At 53.9% G+C, this 20,601-nt stretch overlaps 1 protein-coding gene across 1 annotated transcript; it reads left to right on the top strand.

Moving 5' to 3' along the window:
- The first annotated feature begins 8,533 nt into the window (after nt 1–8,533).
- On the top strand, nt 8,534–9,433 carry LOC141734907 (olfactory receptor 14C36-like). The gene has a single exon (XM_074567180.1). The coding sequence runs from the start codon at nt 8,534–8,536 to the stop codon at nt 9,431–9,433; it is 900 nt and encodes a 299-aa protein (XP_074423281.1).
- The last annotated feature ends 11,168 nt before the right edge of the window (nt 9,434–20,601 follow it).

Genomic DNA, 20,601 nt, shown 5'->3' with positions numbered 1-20,601 from the left:
TCTTGTCCTCATTGTCTTTTATCCTTTCCACCCCTCCCTATCCCCAGGCCAGATCCTCACACCAAGCAGAATTGTACTGGTACGGCTGGGATGGAGCTCTTACAGCAGCCCGTACAGTGCTGTGCTTTGCATTGGTGGCTAAAATCGTGCTATTAACACATGGGCGTTCTGGTTAGTGCTGAGCAGTGCTCACACAGTGTCAAGGCCTTGTCTCTCAAACACTCCCTGCCCCAAAAGTCAGGAGGCTGGGAGTGGGCAAGGCAGCACTCAGAGGCACAGCCACGACAGCCAGCCTGAACAGAGCAAGGGGACGTTCCATGCCGTAAGTCGTGCAGGGATATGGCGTATGTCTTCCCGTGAGACGTTGAGGGCCTGCTTTCAAGAAGTGTCTAGACTTCTCCCTCCAATGGGAATTAGTGCATGAATTCCTCTTTTGGCTTTGCATCCATGCACACCTTATTTATTTATTCATGTATTTATTTTCTCTGTTCAAGCTGTCCTTATCTCGATCCATGAGACTTTTTGCCTTCCGTTCTCTCCCAGTCCTCCAGGAGAGGGCAGCGGCTGAAAAGCAGGGTGGGTTTTGGGCTGCTGCACAAGGTCAACCTGCCATAATGATGTCCAAGTGTGTCCTCGATGGGATGCCCTGTGATGGGGTAGCCAGGTGGTCCCCTCCAAGCATAGATAGGGCTACCAAGATGATTAGGGGACTGGAACACCTCTCTGATGAAGAAAGGCTGAGGGATTTGGGTCTCTTCAGTCTGGAAAAAAGACAGCGGAGGGGGGACCTTATCAACACTTATAAATACTTAGAGGGTGGGTGTCAGGAGGATGGGGCCAGGCTCTTTTCAGTGATGCCCAGGGACAGGCCAAGAGGTAATGGGCACAAACTTGAACATAGAAAGTTCCACCTAACCATGAGGAGGAACTTCTTTCCTTTGAGGGTGTCAGAGCCCTGACACAGGCTGCCCAGAGAGGTGGTGGAGTCTCCAACTCTGGAGACATTCCAAACCCGCCTGGATGCGTTCCTGTGCCACCTGCTCTGGGTGACCCTGCTCTGGCAGGGGGTTGGACTAGCTGATCTCCAGAGGTCCCTTCCTACCCTATGATTCTATGATTCTATGATTCTATGATATGCACCGGGGGTCCCCGCACGGTCCCAGAGGAGCACCAGTGGAGATACGAAAGGACAGCACAGCCCAGCACAGAGGAACTGTGGTGGTACCCATGGGCTGACACCAGAGCAGAGCCAGGGGCCATGGGGCTCAAGAGAGAAGACCTCCAGCAGCTCCTCTGCACAACTGGTCAGGGAGTAACACAGCCAGTGGTTCTCCTGAGAGAGGAGGCACCACGAGCTGCAGTGCAGGGCACCGACACGTGGCACTGGGTGCACAGTTCCCAGCAGGTAGTGCCAGTGGCTGAAGCCTCCAAGGGACACCTGGCTCCACAAGCAGTGTTGAGTCCTTTAGTGACCGTGGAGAGCTGCTCTGGCTACAGAGGGGCTGCCAGGAGTGGCGGGGCTGGCACTGCCCAGTCTCAGCTGTGTTCCAGCTGCTGGTTTCCAGTCACACCTGCTCTGTGGTTTGCAGGGGTCTGGGCATGGACAGGGGCAGGGCAGGACTGCCTGTCCTACTGATACAGCCACTGAGCCCAGCAGGAGGATGGAGACGGTCACGTTGAAACGTGATCAGCGCTGCCCACGGCCGTGGTGAAAGGTGAGGGCTGGAAATGGCTGGTATGGGGACATGGGTCTTGAATGAAGCTCCTGTGGAAGGTTTTCCTGTCTGTTCACGCGGGCATCAAGCCAGGCTGGCTTTTTGCATTGAGGGACTTTTCTTGAGGGTCCATGGGCATATAGGGATGGTCTGCAGTTTCCCAGGTTCTCCTCCACATGCTGCCTTTTCCTGTGGGGAACACAAAGGCTTCTAGCCCTGCAGATGACCCGGGAGAGGCCTTGTCCACTCTGTGCTCACAGCTGGACTCCTGTCCTCCAGCTCAGCCCTGGCTGAGTAGCCTTGTTTGGAGGTGACTTCTGGGATAAGGACTGGCAGACTGGGCAGGGGAGGCTGTCTCCAGGTCATGGAGTGGTCCAGCAGGGACTGAAGGACAGCAGTGAAATGAAGTGGCTTCTGGGTCTATTCTTCCTTCAGTGCAAGCCCTGACACAGGGTCACAGCCTCCCTTTTGGTGCCACCCTTCAGGAGGGATGATGGTGAGCGGGGGACACCCATCCTTCAGCTACTCCCCAGGCCTGCTAGTGTACCAGGACAGCGTGCACTGCTGACGCTGCACCACGAGCATGCTTTAGGGTAACCAAACCCTTGGCACTGCCTTGGATTAGCTGAGCACCAGCATTCTTCTCTGTGAGGAAATTCTCAGCCTGGATCCGCTCCTGTCTGACCTCTCCCCATCCCTCCTCTGATCCTCACACCTCCTGCTGCTCCTGCTCTCCTCCCCGTGTTCCCTGCAGGGCCTGGAGCTGGTGGTGCCACTCTGCAGCAAAAGGGGGTTGTGGTGCCCTGGGCCATGGCGTAACTCCACGCTGGTCAGGCTGGGAAGCAGCTCTGGGTAGATGGGAGCACTTCGCAGAGGTCTGCAGCTGTGGAAGGAGCACAAAGCATTCCCTCTGACTCCGGATGTTGTCCAGGGAGCATGTTGACCCACCCATGTTCTTTTACTAAGGAAGACGTTAATCGCCCAGCAGTGTGCTTGTCTTGGTCTTTCTGGCTCCCCACTGCCTCTCCTGGTCTTGGCAGAGACCTTGTCTGCTTGTGGATACTTAAATACAGTGCTTCACCTTTGGATAACATCACTTGGACAGTCTCTTGTTCTGTCAGGCCCACCTCAGGAACATGGCTCCTGTACATGCCCTCTGCTCTCCTGAGGGCTCCGGGTTCCCTTCCAGAAAGCCAGGCAGCTACCGTTCAGCTCTGCTGCAAGTGGAACAGCCCTGAGCAGGCAATTCAGAGCCCGTTCCCCATCTCCAGGGCACTGGGCACCCACGTGACGCAGCTGAGTCCATCCCTCATTCCCTCTGACCCTTCCCATGAGCCCATGGAGAAGCAAGCGCTGCAGCAGCCCATGGAGAGGGAATTTCCTGGAACCTATTCCTGACTTCAGCCAGAAGAAGAAGCCAACCTCCAGGCGCTGCACTGGGGAGACACCCTTTATTACGGAGCTGCGCCACGGGCAGACAGGTCTGCTACTGCGACGACACATTTACCTAAAGCCTCGGGGTTAAAGGGCAAAGTGGGATCATGCCTCTGGAGATATGGAATGAATTCAGACATTTCTGTATGAGCCTGATCATCACAGATACCAAACCAAATAAAGTACAAGCCTGTCCTGGCCCAAATTCAGAACACCCTGTGAGGAGAGACGGGCATCTTACTGCTGCTGAAGGTGAACCCATTGAATCAGTTTGCTCAGGGCATCCTTCAGCTCCTGGTTCCTCATGCTGTAGATGAGGGGGTTCACTGCTGCAGGCACCACCGAGTAGAGAACTGCCACCACCAGGTCCAGAGCTGGGGAAGAGACGGAGGGGGGCTTCAGGTAGGCAATCATACAACTGCTAATGAACAGGGAGACGACGGCCAGGTGAGGGAGGCACATGGAAAAGGCTTTGTGCCGTCCCTGCTCAGAGGGGATCCTCAGCACGGCCCTGAAGATCTGCACGTAGGACAGCACAATGAAAACAAAACATCCAAAAGCAAAGGCAAGACTAAACACAAGAAGCCCAGATTCCCTCAGGTAGTCATCTGAAGAGGAGAGCTTGAGGATCTGGGATATTTCGCAGAAGAACTGGTTTATGGCATTGCCTTGGCAGAGGGGTAGGGAAAATGTACTGGCTGTGTGCAGCAGAGCGTGGAGCAAACCACTGCCCCGGGCAGCTGCTGCCATGTGGACACAAGCTCTGCTGCCCAGGAGGGTCCCGTAGCGCAGGGGTCTGCAGATGGCAACGTAGCGGTCATTGAGATTGCCTTGGTGTTCCAGAGGGAGTTGGCCATGGATTGAGGGACTGTGGTGGAGATAGAGCCGATATCAAGAACAGAGAGGTTGAGGAGGAAGAAGTACATGGGGGTGTGGAGGCGGTGGTCGCAGGCTACAGCTGTGGTGATGAGGATGTTGCCCAGGAGGGCAGCCAGGTAAATGGCCAGGAAGAGCCAGAAGTGCAAGAGCTGCAGCTCCCGCGTCTCTGTGAACGCGTCTCTGTTCTCAAGCCATTCTCCACACAATCTGTATTTGTGCCTGGGATTGCCATGACCCAGGTGCAGGACCTTGCACTTGGCCTGGTTGAACTTCATGAGGTTCGCCCAGGCCCAACTCTCAAGCCTGTCCAGGTCCCTCTGGATGGCGTCCCTTCCCTCCAGCAAATCGACCGTGCCACACAGCTTGGTGTTGTCAGCAAACTTGCTGAGGGTGCACTCAATCCCACAGTCCATGTTGCCGACAAAGATGTTGAACAGCACTGGTCCCAGTACTGACCCCTGAGGAACACCACTCCTCACTGGTTTCCACGTGGACAATGAGCCGTTGACCGCAACCCTTTGAGTGCGGCCATCTAGCTAGTTCCTTATCCGCCAAGCGATCCATCCATCAAATCCATGCCTTTCCAATTTAGAGACCAGGATGTCATGCGGGACAGTGTCAAACACTTTGCATAGGTCCAGGTAGATGACATGGGTTGCTCTCCCCTTATATACCAATGCTGTGGCAACATCATAGGAGGCAAACAAATTTGTCAGGCACGATTTGCCTTTGGTGAAGCCATGTTGGCTGTCACTAATCACCTCCTTATCTTCCATGTGCCTTAGCAGAGATTCCAGGAGGATCTGCTTTTTTTTGGATGCAGTTGGCCACACATTGTCAGGTCATGCCCATCTTTTCATCCACGAGTACATTCAAGCCCTTCTCCGCAGGGCTGCTCTCAATCCCTCATCCCCAACCTGTATTGGTACCGGGGGTTGCCCCAAACCAGGTGCAGGACCCTGCGCTTGGCCTTATTGAACTCGCACTTGTTGAATTGCACATGGCCCCACTTCTTGAGCTTGTCCAGGCCCCTCTGGATGGCATCCTGTCCCTCAGGTGTGTCAGCTGCACCACTACACTTGGTGTCATCCGCAAACTTGCTGAGAGTGCACTCGATCCCACTGTCTATGTCGTTGATGAAGATATTAAACAGTACTGCTCACAATATGGACCCCTGAGGGACACCACTTGTCACTGATCTCCATCCATGTCCATTGACTCTGGTGAGAGCTTCGACAAGGCGTGACACCTATCTTTTGCACACCCAAACCAAGGGACAGGGAATCCCACCTCCTGTAGGTCTGTGGCGTCAACTGGAGGGAGATGAACCTGAGAGCCTGCAGACCTGTAAGCAAAGTTAGACCTCTGCATTGGCTCATTCGCATCACGGCCCTCCGTGGGGAAACAAAGCCCTCCTCTCACTGCCTAGTATTTGGGGTGGAATAGGGGTTTTCAGAGGGAGCGCTTGTCACCTCTCTTAGTTAACCCAAGCTCTGAAAGGACACATCACATGGCTGGACTGCACCGCTCTCCCCACAGATGACAGAGATGATGCAGGTGTTTACTTCAGCCTCCTTCCAAGAAGGTTCCCCAGGAGGGGCCCTGCTGCTTTGTCAGCGCTGGAGACCAGGGAGCATCTCGGGGGAGACTGTGGGGCAAAGAAAGTCACACCTTCAGCTGCACTTGTGCTCCTGGGCTGGCACAAGCTCCTGGGACCGAGCAAGTTCATGGCAACGGATGCTTGGCCCCTGTAGAAAGAGAGCTCAGGCCAGGAGCAGCTCCTCTGCAAAGAGCAGCAGGGCTCAGGGCAGTGACAAGACGTGATGGGCAACCAGGAGAGAAATTAAAGGCAGCCTGGAGTGGGAGGACAGAGGGCGGGCTCACAGAGGGGGAAATCTTCCCAGTCCTGGACACAGTAAGTCTCTGGCTGCAGGTCAGTGCAGCTGATGTTCCCAGAGAGGTCTTCCAAAGCTGCCACATCTGACAGCCATGGGATCTGTCAGGATGGCTCTCACTGCTTCTCAGGGGTGATTGAGAAGGGGGAACTGCCCATGGCACTGCAGGGAGAAGTTCTGGGTGGAAGCAGCAACTCCGGACGGGGCTGGGTCTTTACTCCATCTGGAGAGTATTATGTGGGATAAGGATCATAAAATCATAGAATCATAGAATCGTTAGGGTTGGAAGGGACCTTAAAGATGATCTAGTTCCAACCCCCCTGCCATGGGCAGGGACACCTCCCACTAGAGCAGGTTGCTCAGAGATGGTCACAGCTCTAGCTCACCACAGGGACATTTTGAGATGGGGAATTTTCCAGGGGAAAGTTTAGTCACCAGGTACCAGAAAGATCTTTCCTGCCTCTGAATTGCTTTGATTGGGTTTCTTTTGTTTGTTTGTTTTTTTTTCAGTTTTCCCCCATTGTCAACAGGGAGATGGAAAGAGTTTTGGGGGTTTAGATTTGGGAGTGAGACCCCTAAAATGTTACTCTGAATGATCAAGAGGGGTTTGAGGGACCTCAGGAAGTCTCCTCACCCGCCACTGCTCCCCCAGCCTACAGGCAGCACCACCATCTCCTTGGCAGTTGCCATCATTCCCATCAGGGCTCTTCTGAAGTGCTCCTCAGCAGCTGCAAACACAGAGGTTCTCCGGAAAAGCGTCAAGCCCTGGGAGGTTTCTGGAGGGCAGAGGTGAGCACGCAGAGGGTGGGATGGGGTCTGTGAGCACAGATACAGAGAAAGAGCTCTGCTCTTCTGTAGTAGGAGACGGGATCCAGACAATTCCCTTCCAGCGTCTCCAGTGCAGACGCCTGCCTCTAAGCATGCCCCGTTGTCTCCTCTCCCACCCAACAGAGTCCTCTACCCTCAAGGCCATGGGGTCTAAGGCATGTGTCATCTCTGCAGCCAGATCTCCAGCAGAAGAGAGTTGCATCTCTGCCACAACATGCCCTTTTCCTGCTGCATGACAAAGGGTCTGAGAGCAACTGGCCGGCAATGTCGCCACTGGAAGGTGGTGCACACACCTAGGTAAGGGGAAGGCCTTCCTGACAGGCTGCCTGCCTCTCTCTGTCTCTCCAAGCCACCTTTGGTAGGAGGAACGTGGTGATGATCCTTGTTTCTCCATCTCTCACTGTCGCTCTTGTCCCTCTTTTCAAGACCCCTGGGGATAAAGGGCAGGGTGCGGGGGGTTCCCCTGCAGTTCAGGCTCTGAGGGTCCTTCCGTGGAGCTGCCTTTATGGCAATGAGATGTCCATTCCTGGAGCTGTGGCAGTGCAGTGAGTGTGCTTGGGGAATATGCCCGCTCTCTTTTAAGGAGACCCCACCTTTAGGACACCTGACTGTCCCCCAGCATGTCCTGGCAGGCTGCGGACAGTGCTCCAGAAGAGCACGGCTCTCCTGGAAGCTCCTTCTGGTAGGCGACAGTCCCTGGTTTTCACATCTGAGTCAGGCGCCTTTTCACATCCTCCCTGCCACTCTCCCTAGCCCGGCTGAGAAAGAGACAGCACTTTGGAGATTTGCCCTCTGAAACTGGACTCTCCTGTTCTTAGCAGAGTCCTGAGTCCTTTGCAGAGTGACCTCCGAGTGCAGTCGTCCTCTAGCTGGGAGAGGTGGAAGCACAGGGCAGCTGCGGGCAAGACCAACGAGCACGCTCCCTCTCGGGAGTCTGCACGAGGTTACAGGGAGCTCTTTTGGCCTCGAGTGGCTTGGCAGTGTTTACCCTGAGAGATGAGGGAAAGCCGAGAATTTCTGCCGTTGCAATGAAGACAAGAGGCAGGCAGCTGAAAAGTAAATGAGTCTGTACTTGGAGAGTCTAAACTCACCTGCTCCCCCTCATTTCCTGCAGAACAGGCAGTGAAACTGCTGAACCTTCACCGCTCAAAAAACGCATGCGTCGGAGCATGCATTTACACGCAAGCATGTCTTGGACTGTGTTATTCATTGAGTGCTTGGAGAAACGGTGCATGTGGTGCATTGACATAAGGACAGGGATAAAGCCCTCTGCAATGGGCCACGTCACCTCTGCCTGCTCCCTTTCCTTGCCTTGAGAGAGAGCTGACAGTGACATGACTGAAATCTTGGAAAGGAGGAAGAGTAGGAGGATATGAATCCTGTCCTCTTGCCTCCAGGAAGCAGCTGGGCATGGTCCTTATTTCACCTCTCATGATGGTCACTGGGAATACACCCGCTGGGTAACAAGACTAAGTACTCCTCACCCAGCTCAGGGCGTCCTGCCCTTGGAACAGCAACCAAATGGCTTTTGCCAGCTCTGTGTTAACCCTGCTGCAGAGCCGGAGCAACGCCTCTGAACCCATGGGCAGAGGACCCTGATCCTCACGGCGCACCTCTTCAGCACAAACTGGAGTTTAAGCTGGAGACCTGATGGAAGGTCCCCCAGAGAACTCAGAAGGCACTGTGGGGAGTTTTGTTGTCAAATGCAACGGGCTTTGTTCAAACAAGTCTCTGAGCTTGTCTTTTCCTCCTCGGACAGTCACCCATCCCTGGAAGGACCAAATGTCCAACGTCAGCTGCACCATCGAGTTCGTCCTCCTGGCATTTGCAGACATGCGGGAGCTGCAGCTCTTGCACTTCGGGCTCTTCCTGGCCATCTACCTGGCTGCCCTCCTGGGCAACGGCCTCATCATCGGCGCTGTAGCCTGTGACCACCACCTCCACACCCCCATGTACTTCTTCCTCCTCAACCTCTCCCTCCTTGATCTGGGCTCCATCTCCACCACTGTCCCCAAATCCATGGCCAACTCCCTCTGGGACACCAGGGTTATTTCCTACTGTAGATGCGCTGCCCAGGTCTTTTGGTTTCTCTTCTTTGTTTCTTCAGAATACTATCTTCTCACCGTCATGGCCTATGACCGCTACGTTGCCATCTGCAAACCCCTGCACTACGGGACCCTCATGGACAGCCGAGCTTGCATCAAAATGGCAGCAGCTGCCTGGGGCGGTGGTTTCCTCAACGCGGTGATTCACACTGGAAACACATTTTCACTACCCCTCTGCCAAGGCAATGCTGTGGGCCAGTTCTTCTGTGAAATCCCCCAGCTCCTCAAGCTCTCCTGCTCTGACTCCTATGTCAGGAAAGCTGGGTTTACTGTGGTCAGTCTTTGTGTAGCTTGCGGGTGTTTTCTGTTCCTTGTCCTGTCCTACGTGCAGATCTTCAGGGCCGTGCTGAGGATCCCCTCTGAGCAGGGGCGGCACAAAGCCTTTTCCACCTGCCTCCCTCACCTGGCCGTGGTCTCCCTGTTTGCCATCTCTGCCATGTTTGCCTACCTGAAGCCTCCCTCCATCTCGTCCCCTTCCCTAGATCTGGTGGTGGCTGTTCTGTATGCAGTGGTGCCTCCCACAGCAAACCCCCTCATCTACAGCATGAGGAACCAGGAGCTCAAGGAGGCACTATAGAGACTCATCCACTGTCTGCTGTTGCAGCAGGAATAAGCTGCCCTTCTCTCTTTACAGGCAATTCTGAGTTTCTCTCAGGCCAGGCTTGGTGATTTGGTCCTTTTCTTCTGCGCTTGAACACTATCTTTGTAAACAAGTTTTAGGAATCACCACACTTCTCCAGCGGCAAGAGCCTGGTCTGTCTGACCCAGAGGCCTTCTGGAAACGGTGCCCCAGGAGCAGGATGTTTGTGCCGCCCTGGGGAGTGGGGCGCATAAGGCATTCAAGGGGGAGGTTGTTATCCTAGGGACCAAAGGAGTGAAAAAGAGAGTGATTGGCCTCCACTTCCTCACGCCATTGGTGCCCTCCAGGCTTGGGGCTGGTGGGGTGGAAAACGCTCCCTCTCTTCTGCCCCAGGAGCTGCTGTGCCCATGAGAGAAGCTCAGGCCCGGTGTCACAACTACAGGTCTCATTTCTAAGAAGGAATCCTGGACTTTGCTACTGAAAAATAGGAAAAACCCTTCTTTGCCTGCGTGCAGTCAGTTCTCTAAGGAAGGCGGGTGGAGGTTCATGAGAGAAAGCGCAGGGCTGGGCAGGGAAGGACAAGGTTGTCCCTATGGTCTCAGACCTCAAGGGACTGCTTCTCCTGCCGGTCTCAAACTCCTTAGGAGGCTCACTGGAGCAACATCAACCGGAGAATGCTGCTACCATCTCTTATCGAAACTGAAAAGGAATAAAATATATCCGTGAGAATAAAAAATAATTTTTTGTGACGTGCTCTTTGAAATCTTCGTCTGTCAGCAAGAAGTGCCTTCAAGGCACCATGATGGAGAAATTCCCCAACCCCTGTTCAGGAACCCAAGGTGCTAAAGTGCCCATACACTAATGCACACGGTGAGTTAGAGAGCTGTGGGTAGTTGCAGGGCTATGACCTTCCTGGTGTCATGGAGACATGGTGTGGTTACTCCCTGGACTGGAGGGTTGCAACGGAAGGACACAGGCTCTTTCAGGACAGGCTGGAAAGTCGAGGAGGGGCAGTTGCCCTTTATGTGAGAGAGCAGCTGGAGGGCCTGGACGTCTGCCTCGTGATGGGTGAGGAGCCAACTGAGAGCTTATGGGTTAGCATTAAGAGGAGGTCTAGCTGGTCTCCAGACACGCTTTCCAAACCCAACTTGTACTTACCCACTATCCTGATTATATATACAAATATAGAAAATATGTATGTATACTTCTTTTCTTCCCTTAATGTCATTTGCAATTTCCCTTCCTGCTTCTTGTCCTTGCCGTCTCTTGTCCTGTCCATTCTGTCATGATCCCTGGCCAGATCATCAGCCCCACTCGGACCAAGGACCAGGGTCACAACGTGGTCTCCAAGCAGAGCCCGTCTGGGATCTCGGGGCCACGCAGGCACACCACGGCGGCCAGGTCCAGGCAGAGACACAGACTTGCAGAAGGACTGTGGGAGTGGTTGTGAGCTGGCACCAGGGCAGAGCTGGGGGCCATGGGGGTCAGCAGAGAAGAGCTCCAGCAGGTCCCCTTCACACCCAGCGGTGCTCCTGAGAGACGAAGGTCACATAGGAGGGGAGGCACTGTGAGGTGCGGTGCAGGAATCCACGCTGGCCACTGTGTCTTGTGGCTCCTGGCAGGTAGTGCCAGCGGCTGCTGGCCCCAAGAGACTCCCAACCCTGGGAGGGGCAGTGAGTCCCCTTCCGACATTTGGGAGCTGCTGGGGCTTCAGAAGGTCTGCTGGCAGAGCTGGGGGTCGTGGTGCCCACCCTACGCTTCCAACCCATGGTGCCTCTTGGAATCCCAGAGCCATCACAGTGACTGGGGGAACAGCCGTGCCTGGCTGGTGTTTAGGGATTTTGGGATGTCCTGGCAGTGTGGCTCCTGTACACGTCCTCATCCCTGCACCAGCACAGCCCCGCTGCCCCACATGTGGCCCCACAGTCAACGTGTGAAGGCACCACACTGTGCAGGGTGCATTCAGGGGTGGGGAAACATCCCCCTGACGTGATGTGCACAACAGATCTTGGTGCGCAGGAGTTTGCAGACAGCCCAAGTCCGGGATCTGCCAGGGTCTGGGAATGTGTGAGCCTGGGGACGGCTGTATCTTCCCCCAGTATCGATAGGGCTGGCCACATTGTAAACCCCCCCAAATTCCAACCAATTACTGTAAAGCTTTGCAGGGTCTGGGGTTTTTGTTTCCTACTGTTGCGTGGTGGGGAGAGAGAACACTATGGAAAAGGAGCTCTCAAGTTTGAACAAGTCACTGAGATTCCTGGACTGTAACTTTGAGTGACCAGTAGATCTGCTAGGAGCCTCCTAAAGGGCCTTCATCCTCTCTTCTGCCTATGGACAGCACCAGCATCACCTTTGCTGGACCCCTCAGCGTTGTGCTGACCTGCCCTTTTCCACCTGTGAGCATGAACATGTCCCAGCCCGTGCCCTGCCAACAGGCAGGTTTCTGCAGAGCAAAGAGGAGTGCAGAGAGGTTGGGATGGGGGCTGTGAGCACCGACAGGGCAAAGGCATGGGACAGGGGAACAAAACCCAGAAATGTTGTGGGAGGGAGAATTCAGAAAAGCCCTCCAATGCAGACCCCTTCCTCCGAGCAAACGCCCTTGCCTCTCTCCCACCCAGCAGAGCCTCTGCCCTCAGGGCTGTGGGGTCCAAAGCATGAACCACCTCCTCTGCAGCCAGAGCTCCACAGAGCCGTGGTGCAGCTCGCCAGCATCTTGCCCACTGTCCCCTGAAGAGCACGGGGGCTGAGAGCAGCTGCCCAGCAATGTTCATGTCATCCCTTAACGAGATACCATCATCAGGACACTGGGCTGGAGGTGTCCTTCCAAGCTGTGAGCTGCCCTCCAGGATGTAAATCTGCCCCATAGCACCTTTGTCTAAGTCTCCCCTTATTTATCACTGTCTTTTCCTCCATGGACAGTGCCCCATTCCCTGAGACATGTCCAACAACAGCTCCATCACACAGGTCCTCCTCCTGCCGTTCGCAGACACACGGGAGCTGCAGCTCTTGCACTTCTGGCTCTTCCTGGCCATCTACCTGGCTGCCCTCCTGGGCAACGGCCTCATGGTCAGTGCTGTAGCCTGTGACCACCACCTCCACACCCCCATGTACTTCTTCCTGTTCAACCTCTCCCTCCTCGACCTTGGGTCCAGCTCCACCACTGTCCCCAAATCATGGCCAAATCCCTCTGGGGCGTCAGGGATATTTCCTACTATGGATGTGTTGCACAGGCCTTTTGCTTTCTCTTCTTGGCTGGAGGGGAATATTTTCTTCTCACCGTCATGGCCTATGACCGCTACGTTGCCATCTGCAAACCCCTGAACTACAGGACCCTCCTGGGCAGCAGAGCTTGTGTCCACATGGCAGCAGCTGCCTGGGGCAGTGGTTTGCTCCACGCTCTGCTGCAAACTGCCAACACATTTTCACTACCGCTCTGCCAAGGCAATGCTGTGTCCTTCTGTGAGATTCCCCAGATCCTCAAGCTCTCCTGCTCCAACTCCTCTCTCAGGGAAGCCTGGCTTCTTGTGGTTAGTGTCCCTCTTGGGTTTGGGTGTTTAATTTTCAGTGTGCTGGCCTACGTGCAGATCTTCAGGGCCGTGCTGGGGTTCCCCTCTGAGCAGCGACAGGACAAAGCCTTTTCCACGTGCCTCCCTCACCTGGCCGTGGTCTCCCTGTATGTCAGCACTGGTATGTTTGCCTCCCTGAAGCCCCCCTCCACCTCGTCCCGGTCACTGGATCTGTTGATGGCTGTTCTGTACTCACTGCTGCCCCCGGCATTGAACCCCCTCATCTACAGCATGAGGAACCAGGAGCTCAAAGACACACTGAAGAAACTGATTCAGAAGCAGGAATAAGCTGCCCATGTCACTTCACAAGCGCTTTCCAGTTCATCTCAGGAACCTCCTCTGTATTGGCCATTTGGTTTGTGATCATCGTGTTTTGCCAGGAATGCCTGCATCCACCCCACTTCTCCAGAGACATGAAGCCAGTCTGTCTGACCCAGGGGTCCTGTACATGTCTCTGGCATGGTGGTACAGCTGGACACGGAGCTGTTGGAGCGGGTCCAGAGGAGGGCCACGAAGATGATCAAAGGGCTGGAGCACCTATGCTATGAGGACAGGCTGAGAGAGTTGGGGTTGTTCAGCCTGGAGAAGAGAAGGCTCTGGGGAGACCTTATAGCGGCCTTCCAGTACCTGAAGGGGGCCTACAGGAAAGCCGGGGAGGGGCTGCTGGCAAGGGCATGTAGCGATAGGACGAGGGGCAATGGTTTAAACTAGGGCAGGGCAGGTTTAGATGAGACATTAGGATGAAGTTCTTTACAACGAGGGTGGTGAAACACTGGCCCAGGTTGCCCAGAGAGGGGGTGGAGGCCCCATCCCTGGAGACGTTCAAGGCCAGGCTGGATGAGGCTCTGAGCAACCTGATCTAGTTAAAGATGTGGTCAATGGAGTTAAATCCAGCTGGCGGCCGGTCACAAGTGGTGTCCCTCAGGGCTTGGTGTTGGGACCATTTCTGTTTAACGTCTTTATTGATGATCTTGATAAGGACATAGAGTGTATCATCAGGAAGTTTGCAGATGACACGAAGCTAAGCGGGAGTGTTGATCTACATGAGGATAGGGAGGCTCTACAGAGAGACTTGGATAGATTGGACCGATGGGCCAATGCTAACGGTATGAGCTTCAACAAGGCCAAGTGCCGGGTCCTGCACTTGGGCCACAACAACCCCATGCAGCGCTACAGGCTTGGGGCAGTGTGGCTGGAGAGCTGCCTGGCAGAAAAGGACCTGGGGGTTCTAATTGACAAGGGGCTGAACATGAGCCAGCAGTGTGCCCAGGTGGCCAAGAAAGACAATGGCATCCTGGCTTGTATTAGAACTAGTGTGACCAGCAGAAGGAGGGAGGTGATTGTCCCCCTGTACTCAGCACTGGTGAGGCCACACCTGGAGTATTGTGTCTGGTTTTGGGCACCTCAATACGAGAGAGATATCGAGGTGCTGGAGCAAGTGCAGAGGAGGGCAACGAAGCTGGTGAAGGGCCTGGAGAATAAATCTTATGAGGAGCGATTGAAGGAGCTGGGAGTGTTTAGTTTGAGGAAGAGGAGGCTGAGGGGAGACCTCATCGCTCTCTACAACTACTTGAAAGGCCATTGTAGAGAGGTTGGTGCTGGTCTCTTCTCACAGGTAATTAGCGATAGAACAAGGGGGAATGACTTTAAGCTGCAGCAGGGTAGGTTTAGACTGGACATTAGGAAAAAAGTTTTCACAGAAAGAGTGGTCAGACCCTGGAATAGGCTGCCCAGGGAGGTGGTGGAGTCACCATCCCTGAATGTGCTTAAGAGTCGTTTAGATGTGGTGTTAGGGGTTATGGTCTAGGGGACAACTTTGTAGAGTGGGATTGATGGTTGGACTCGATGATCGCAAGGGCCTTCTCCAACCTGAATGATTCTATGATTCTATGATTCTATGCCCCTGCTCACTGCAGGGGAGTTGGACTAGATGGCCTTTAAAGGTTCCTTCCAACCCAACACGTTCTATGATTCTATGACTCCTGTGTCACATCTCTGTAATAAGGGAGATTTCCTCAGTGCAAGGAAAAGGTTGGACTTTTCTTCCAAAGCTGAAGTCAAGAGCAGGCTGAAGAGGTTGTCCCTACAAGGCCATGCTGCTGTGCTTGGGTTCTTTATGGGCTCAGGGCAGGAGGGCATGGGGTGATGTGCTGGGGAAGGCCTGGGCTGATCTTTCACATGTGGGTGACCCCCGCCCCTGGAGATGGTGAATGCTCAGAAGGGATGTGCCTGGGACTGTCTCCCTGCGGCTTTTGGGCACCACAGCCTGCTCACTCTGCAGAGCAGCACCACCAGCTCAGGGCTCTGCAGGTGTTCGTGGTGTGGACCCCCTGCCCAGCCCCCACCTGCAGCTCCCGAGGGGCTCTGGTCTCCCACATGTCCTCTGTGATACCTGCCAGTCCCAGGCAAACACCTCAGGTACAGTGAGGCCTCCCAAAAAGGCACTGGAAGTTTATGGTCAGGCAACTGAGGTCTGCCTGGAAAGGTGAACGACTTTTTTTGAACTAGGCTTTTTTTTTTTTTAAATATGGGCTCATATTCATCAGTCGAAACAATCGAGTACTTTTATTAAAATGACGATGTCTTCCCCACCGTGCCACAATGGGAATTTCCAGGGAGTGCACTACCCGTAGGAGAAGTATTGATCTTCCCCTCTACTTGCATTGCCACTACTCTGTCTACTACCCTGTGTGTTGAATCTCCCCCACCTTTCAGGTGTTCCCACCTCTCCTGATTAAGTGACAGTGTCTAAGGGCATCTTTTCAGCAGACCGTCTGGACATACGCCCTTCCCATGGCTCTCCAGATTTCCCCCTCCCCTTGCTCTTCCATCAGCCAGATACCTCCAAACTATCTGGTTGCTGCATTGGCCTTCAGGGAGTTAGGAACTTGCTGCCTCTCTGAGAAGGCTGATGAACTCTTGAGGCAACTCCTTAAGTATGTTTCTATCTGTATTTTCCTAGCGCTCTCTCTAAACCGGTTCTCGTACGGATATGCCTTGTGGAAGGTGACCCTCGTTAGATGCAGCTTGCACTTGGCATGTAGTAGAGGAGAGAGTTTTAAAGCTTATTGAGTTGCATCGTGTGTAGCTTTTGTTCTTTAGGCAATGAGGAGAAGTCCTCCTGTGCCTGCGTGCAGGCAGTTCCCTGAGGAAAGCAGGTGGGAATTGGTGCCAAGGAGCTGTAACATCCAGCTGCGGACTTCAGTGGAGAAGTCTGATGTAAGGACAAGTGCCGCAAGGCCCAGGGGGCCGATCAGAGGAACGGTGGGGTCGGGGAGGTGAGGAGCAAGGATGCCCCTTGAGTGTGTGGCCTCAAGGGACTGCTTTTCCTTCCTGCCCATACCTGCTTAGGTGACCCTCTGGATCAATACCTATTTGAGACTGCTGATATCGCTGCTTCGTAAACTGGAAAATAAAAACAAATGCCTTTAAAATGCAAAACTCCCTTCTCATTACGTCCTCGTTGAAGTCTTCCTCTGTAACTACCAGCCTGAAAGCTCTCCAATTAGCTGCAGGAGTCTTGAGGACTTGAAGAAAGTTACGGGAAGAGACAAGGCACACGAGGGCTCTCTGCCTTGTAATGAGCCCCACGGTGGGTTCGGTGCTGAGCCCGTGGACCCGCAGTGCCGAGGGGAGGTTGCACAAACTGCTCAAGGAGTCAGAAAGAAATGCTGAAGTGTCTTGGAGCATTAACGAGCCCCACCGAGGGCCATTACCAAGACGGCCACCCCATGGACTCGTTAGAGCAGAAGTTCGGAGGCGGCGATGACAGGCAAAGGCAAAGTGCCGGTGGCTCCGACGCTGCGTGAAGCCTTGGTGTGCTTTATGAAGGCAAATGCCAAGCCCTGACCCCAGCCCCTCACCCTCAGTAGAGAGACCCCGTCCATCACACATGGCTCAGGGCTTTCATGGGTTGCGGGGGGGTGTGGTGCCAAGTGAAGCACAACGGTACGACACCTCCCAGCCTCGCCGGGGGGCGCAAGAAGGCAACGTGGCCTCTGTGCCGTGGGGACAATGTGTCTCCTCATAGGCCCTGGTGGCAGAGACATCAGCCATAGCCAAGGGGACAAAGAGCTCAGTTCTGTCAGGGCTTTTTGGCCTTGACGGCACCCTTGGCCATCTCCACCATAGGCTGTCCCACACCGTCCCGTGCCTGCGCCTCTTTCCCTGCAGACTGTAGACACCCAACACACTTCCCCACCTTGTTCTCACCCTGGCACGTCCCTGCCTTTACTGACATCTCTCCATCCTCACTGGCTGCTCCTTCAAATGCAAAATCATGGGTTAACGCAGACTCCCTCTGAGTGACCTGTTGCGCCAAAGCACCACCTTCCTTCAAGTGATATTTCGGTCTCCTCACGTCCATCTGGACATTCAAAACTGCAGTTTCACATGGTTTTCCTGTCTCGTGCTCTTTCCCTCTACCAAAAACCACGCGATCATCTCTGACAGTATCAGTCAAGCTTTCTGAAGCTACTATTATTATCTTCCCTGAGCTGCCACTTCACCAGGCCAATGCGGTCCCCACCTCTCAGCCTTTCCGCACATGGTCCCTAACCCCATCTTGGTAGCCCTCCTATGGGCCCACTCCAGTTCCTCCCCGCTCCTCCAGAAGAGAGAGCCCCACATGAGGACACACTATTCCAGATGTGGCCACACCAGTGCTAAGCCCTGGGGGTGATAACTCCCCTTGCCTGGGTGGCCACGCTCCTCCCGGCGCAGCCCAATGTGCACGTGGCCATATTCATGGTTAGCACCACGGTCCTGTATGGCATCGCTCGTAATGCCCAGGCCCTTCTCTTCCAGGTTGCTCCTCATTCAGTTCAGGTCCAAGCCTGCTTTGATCTACAGGGTTGTTTTGTCCCCTAACGTAGAAGATCAGAAGGAGAAGATCCCATCTCCTTGAAATCTTCTTGAGGTTTCTGTTGGCGTAATCCCTGAGTTTCTCAAGGTGCACTAGGACTGAAGCTCCATTGTGCCTGCTGTTAGTGTGAGCGTGCAGATGCCCCACCTGACTTGGGGTGTCTGGCACAAAGACAAAGCATAAGGAATTTAAAGGACAGGACAGATCATACATTAAAAGAGGAGACACTAGTTAAATGAAATTGCAAGCCAAGGTAGGCATTACCATGGTGACCATCCGAGAAACACCAACTGAAGGGACAAAAGAAGCAAAACCAGAGCCAACAAGGGAAGCTTTAAGAGGGGTGGGCTGTTTGTATGGGAGGGCATGAGGATGATCCAAGGGAAGAACTTGGGAGGGACAAAAGAGGGAAGAAGGAGATAAAAGATGAAGCCAAGGATAAGGTCATGGCTGTGTGGGGGTATCTGCCAAGCAGCCCTTCACCTGAGAAAGACTGACTGGCGTGGACACAAAACTGCTGTTGATCTGACCATACTTAGGTCTGCATTATTTCCATGGCCACGGGAACATGAGTGCTTTCCCGACCATCCTCAGGGAAAATGCCTGTAGTGGATGGCAACACTGGAAGAGACCTCAGGAGGTCTCTAGCCCAATCGTCTGCTCACAGCAGGGTCAGCCATCAGGTTGCACCAGCTTGCGCAGGATTTTATTCATTTTTGGCCTGAAAACCTCCAAAGATGGAGATGGCACCAGCTCTCTGGGAAACATTCTTGTTGGTCATTGGCCGTCATCCTCCCATCACGTACCGTGGTGAAGAGCCCGACTCCTCCAGTTACCTCCTGAAAGGGGTGGGAAGGCGCATCTGTGGTCTCCCCAAAGTCACCTTTTCTTCTGACTGGACAAATCCAGCTCGCTCAGCCTCCCTTAGCGAGACAGCTGACCTTACAACTGCACCCCTGAGATCTTTAAGACTCTTCCAATCCTGTTGGCTTCTCTTGGGTGTGCAAAGGATGTCACAGTTGTGAGAATGTCGTCATCCTCCTGCCATGGCTTTTTGCCTGTGTCACTCTCCCTTGTCACCTTGATGTCACGCACAGGTGTTGCGGGCTGTGAAGAGGGCGCGATCTGAACAAGTAGCCCTTCACAAATAAACTTGGAACTCAAAATGCTGCAGGCCCAAGAGCCAACATCACACCGTGGGAGGGGCTGGTGCTGCGTTTGCCACACTTGGTGCTAAGCCACGTGCAGAGGAGGAATTCACGTCTACAAGAATCGCACTAACTGCTGTCAGTGGTGGCAGAAACACCAAAGCATTCAGATCAGAAGGGACCTTGGGAAGTCTCTAGACCAACCTTCCACTCACATGAGGAGGAGCACTGAATTCCCACCAAGTTCCTCAGGGCTTCGCCCAACAGTGTCCTGGAAATGTTTTGAAACAGGGGGTTTTGTCTAAGATTGTTAGGGGGCTCCAGGGTACCCTCTGAGGAAGGTGAGGGTGCCAGATAAGGAGAGACACAGGATTCCTTGACCCTCAACAAGCCGCTAGAAACCTCTGGAAGCTTCTAAAAAACTCCTTCTGCTGCCTTTGATCAACAGGTGCATTGCTGAGAGGCTGCTGAAGCTATTCCAGCCCTTGGACTGTTACTCCCTGCTGCTCTTCCAAGAAGGCACCAATGACATAGCCAGACTTGGATCTACAGGCCAGCCAGCCTCATCTTGATCCCTAGGAACAAGAAGGAGCAGCTAATCCTGGAAACCATTTCCAGGCACGTGAACAACAAGAAAATCACCAGGCGTAGCCACCATGGATTCGAGAAGGAGACCAACCTGATAAACTTCTACAACAAAATGATTGGCCAGGTCCCAGAGACTGAGGGAAGGGCACCTAGTATCCAATTTATGGATTGTTTTTTTTTTCTTTTTATCAAATCACAAATCTTTCTCTGGGTATGGGTTTCCTGATAAGAAAACCATTTCCCAGTTCTGGGTGCAATCTACCACAGAGGCACTTATAAGGGAAGGCGATGAGGGCACCTTGCCCACCGAGATCAAAAGGATAATGCAATCCCTGAAAAAGGATTTCCAGTCTCGGTGGCGTTTGCTTACGTTCACTTATGACCTCACCAGCAGTAAAGCCACAGCTTTTGTTGTGACAATACGCAATGCTTCGGTACCCACCATACGCCCAGTCATTGCGCTGGGATTAAGCCACCGTGGAACCGTCCTCTGTCCCTTAGAACATAGAGTATGGGCCCAAGAGCGTGGGAACCAACGGAAAACCATTGATGTTAAGCCGTGTGGTGTATGGGACCAATATGGGACCAATGAAACCCCTGAAACTGTACTTGTAGATATTGGAAAAGGACGTGCTTGTGTAGGAACCCTTTGTGATTATTTATAGACGACGGCGCTGTAGGGATACACAATCAATCAGATATCCGTATTTGTAGTTTTGCTGAAATTATGGAACGTGACTTTAACTATTCAGCTTGTCCTAGTTCCAGTATGGATAGGGTTAATTTTCCCCAGGCTCCGGCAGGGACACAGGTATTCCATCCCCTGGGAGCCATTCCCAGGCTTTGGCAGGGGCACGGGTATTCCATCCCGTGGGAGCCGTGCCCAGTCGGTAGCCAGGGGCTGCCAGGGGAGGGGGTGGGAAGTCACCAGTTGGGAGAGGGCTGGGCTGTCCCCGGTCCGGTGGGTGAGCGGTGGTGCCGTAATCTGTCAATCAGCAG

The sequence above is a fragment of the Larus michahellis genome, chromosome 25, assembly GCF_964199755.1.
Source record: "Larus michahellis chromosome 25, bLarMic1.1, whole genome shotgun sequence".
NCBI lineage: Eukaryota > Metazoa > Chordata > Aves > Charadriiformes > Laridae > Larus > Larus michahellis.
This window is presented reverse-complemented; position numbering and strand designations above follow the sequence as displayed.

Bases quoted from the DNA above. Each gene is read 5' to 3' on its own strand.
- LOC141734907 (XM_074567180.1), top strand. From the start codon at position 8,534: ATGTCCAACGTCAGCTGCACCATCGAGTTCGTCCTCCTGGCATTTGCA.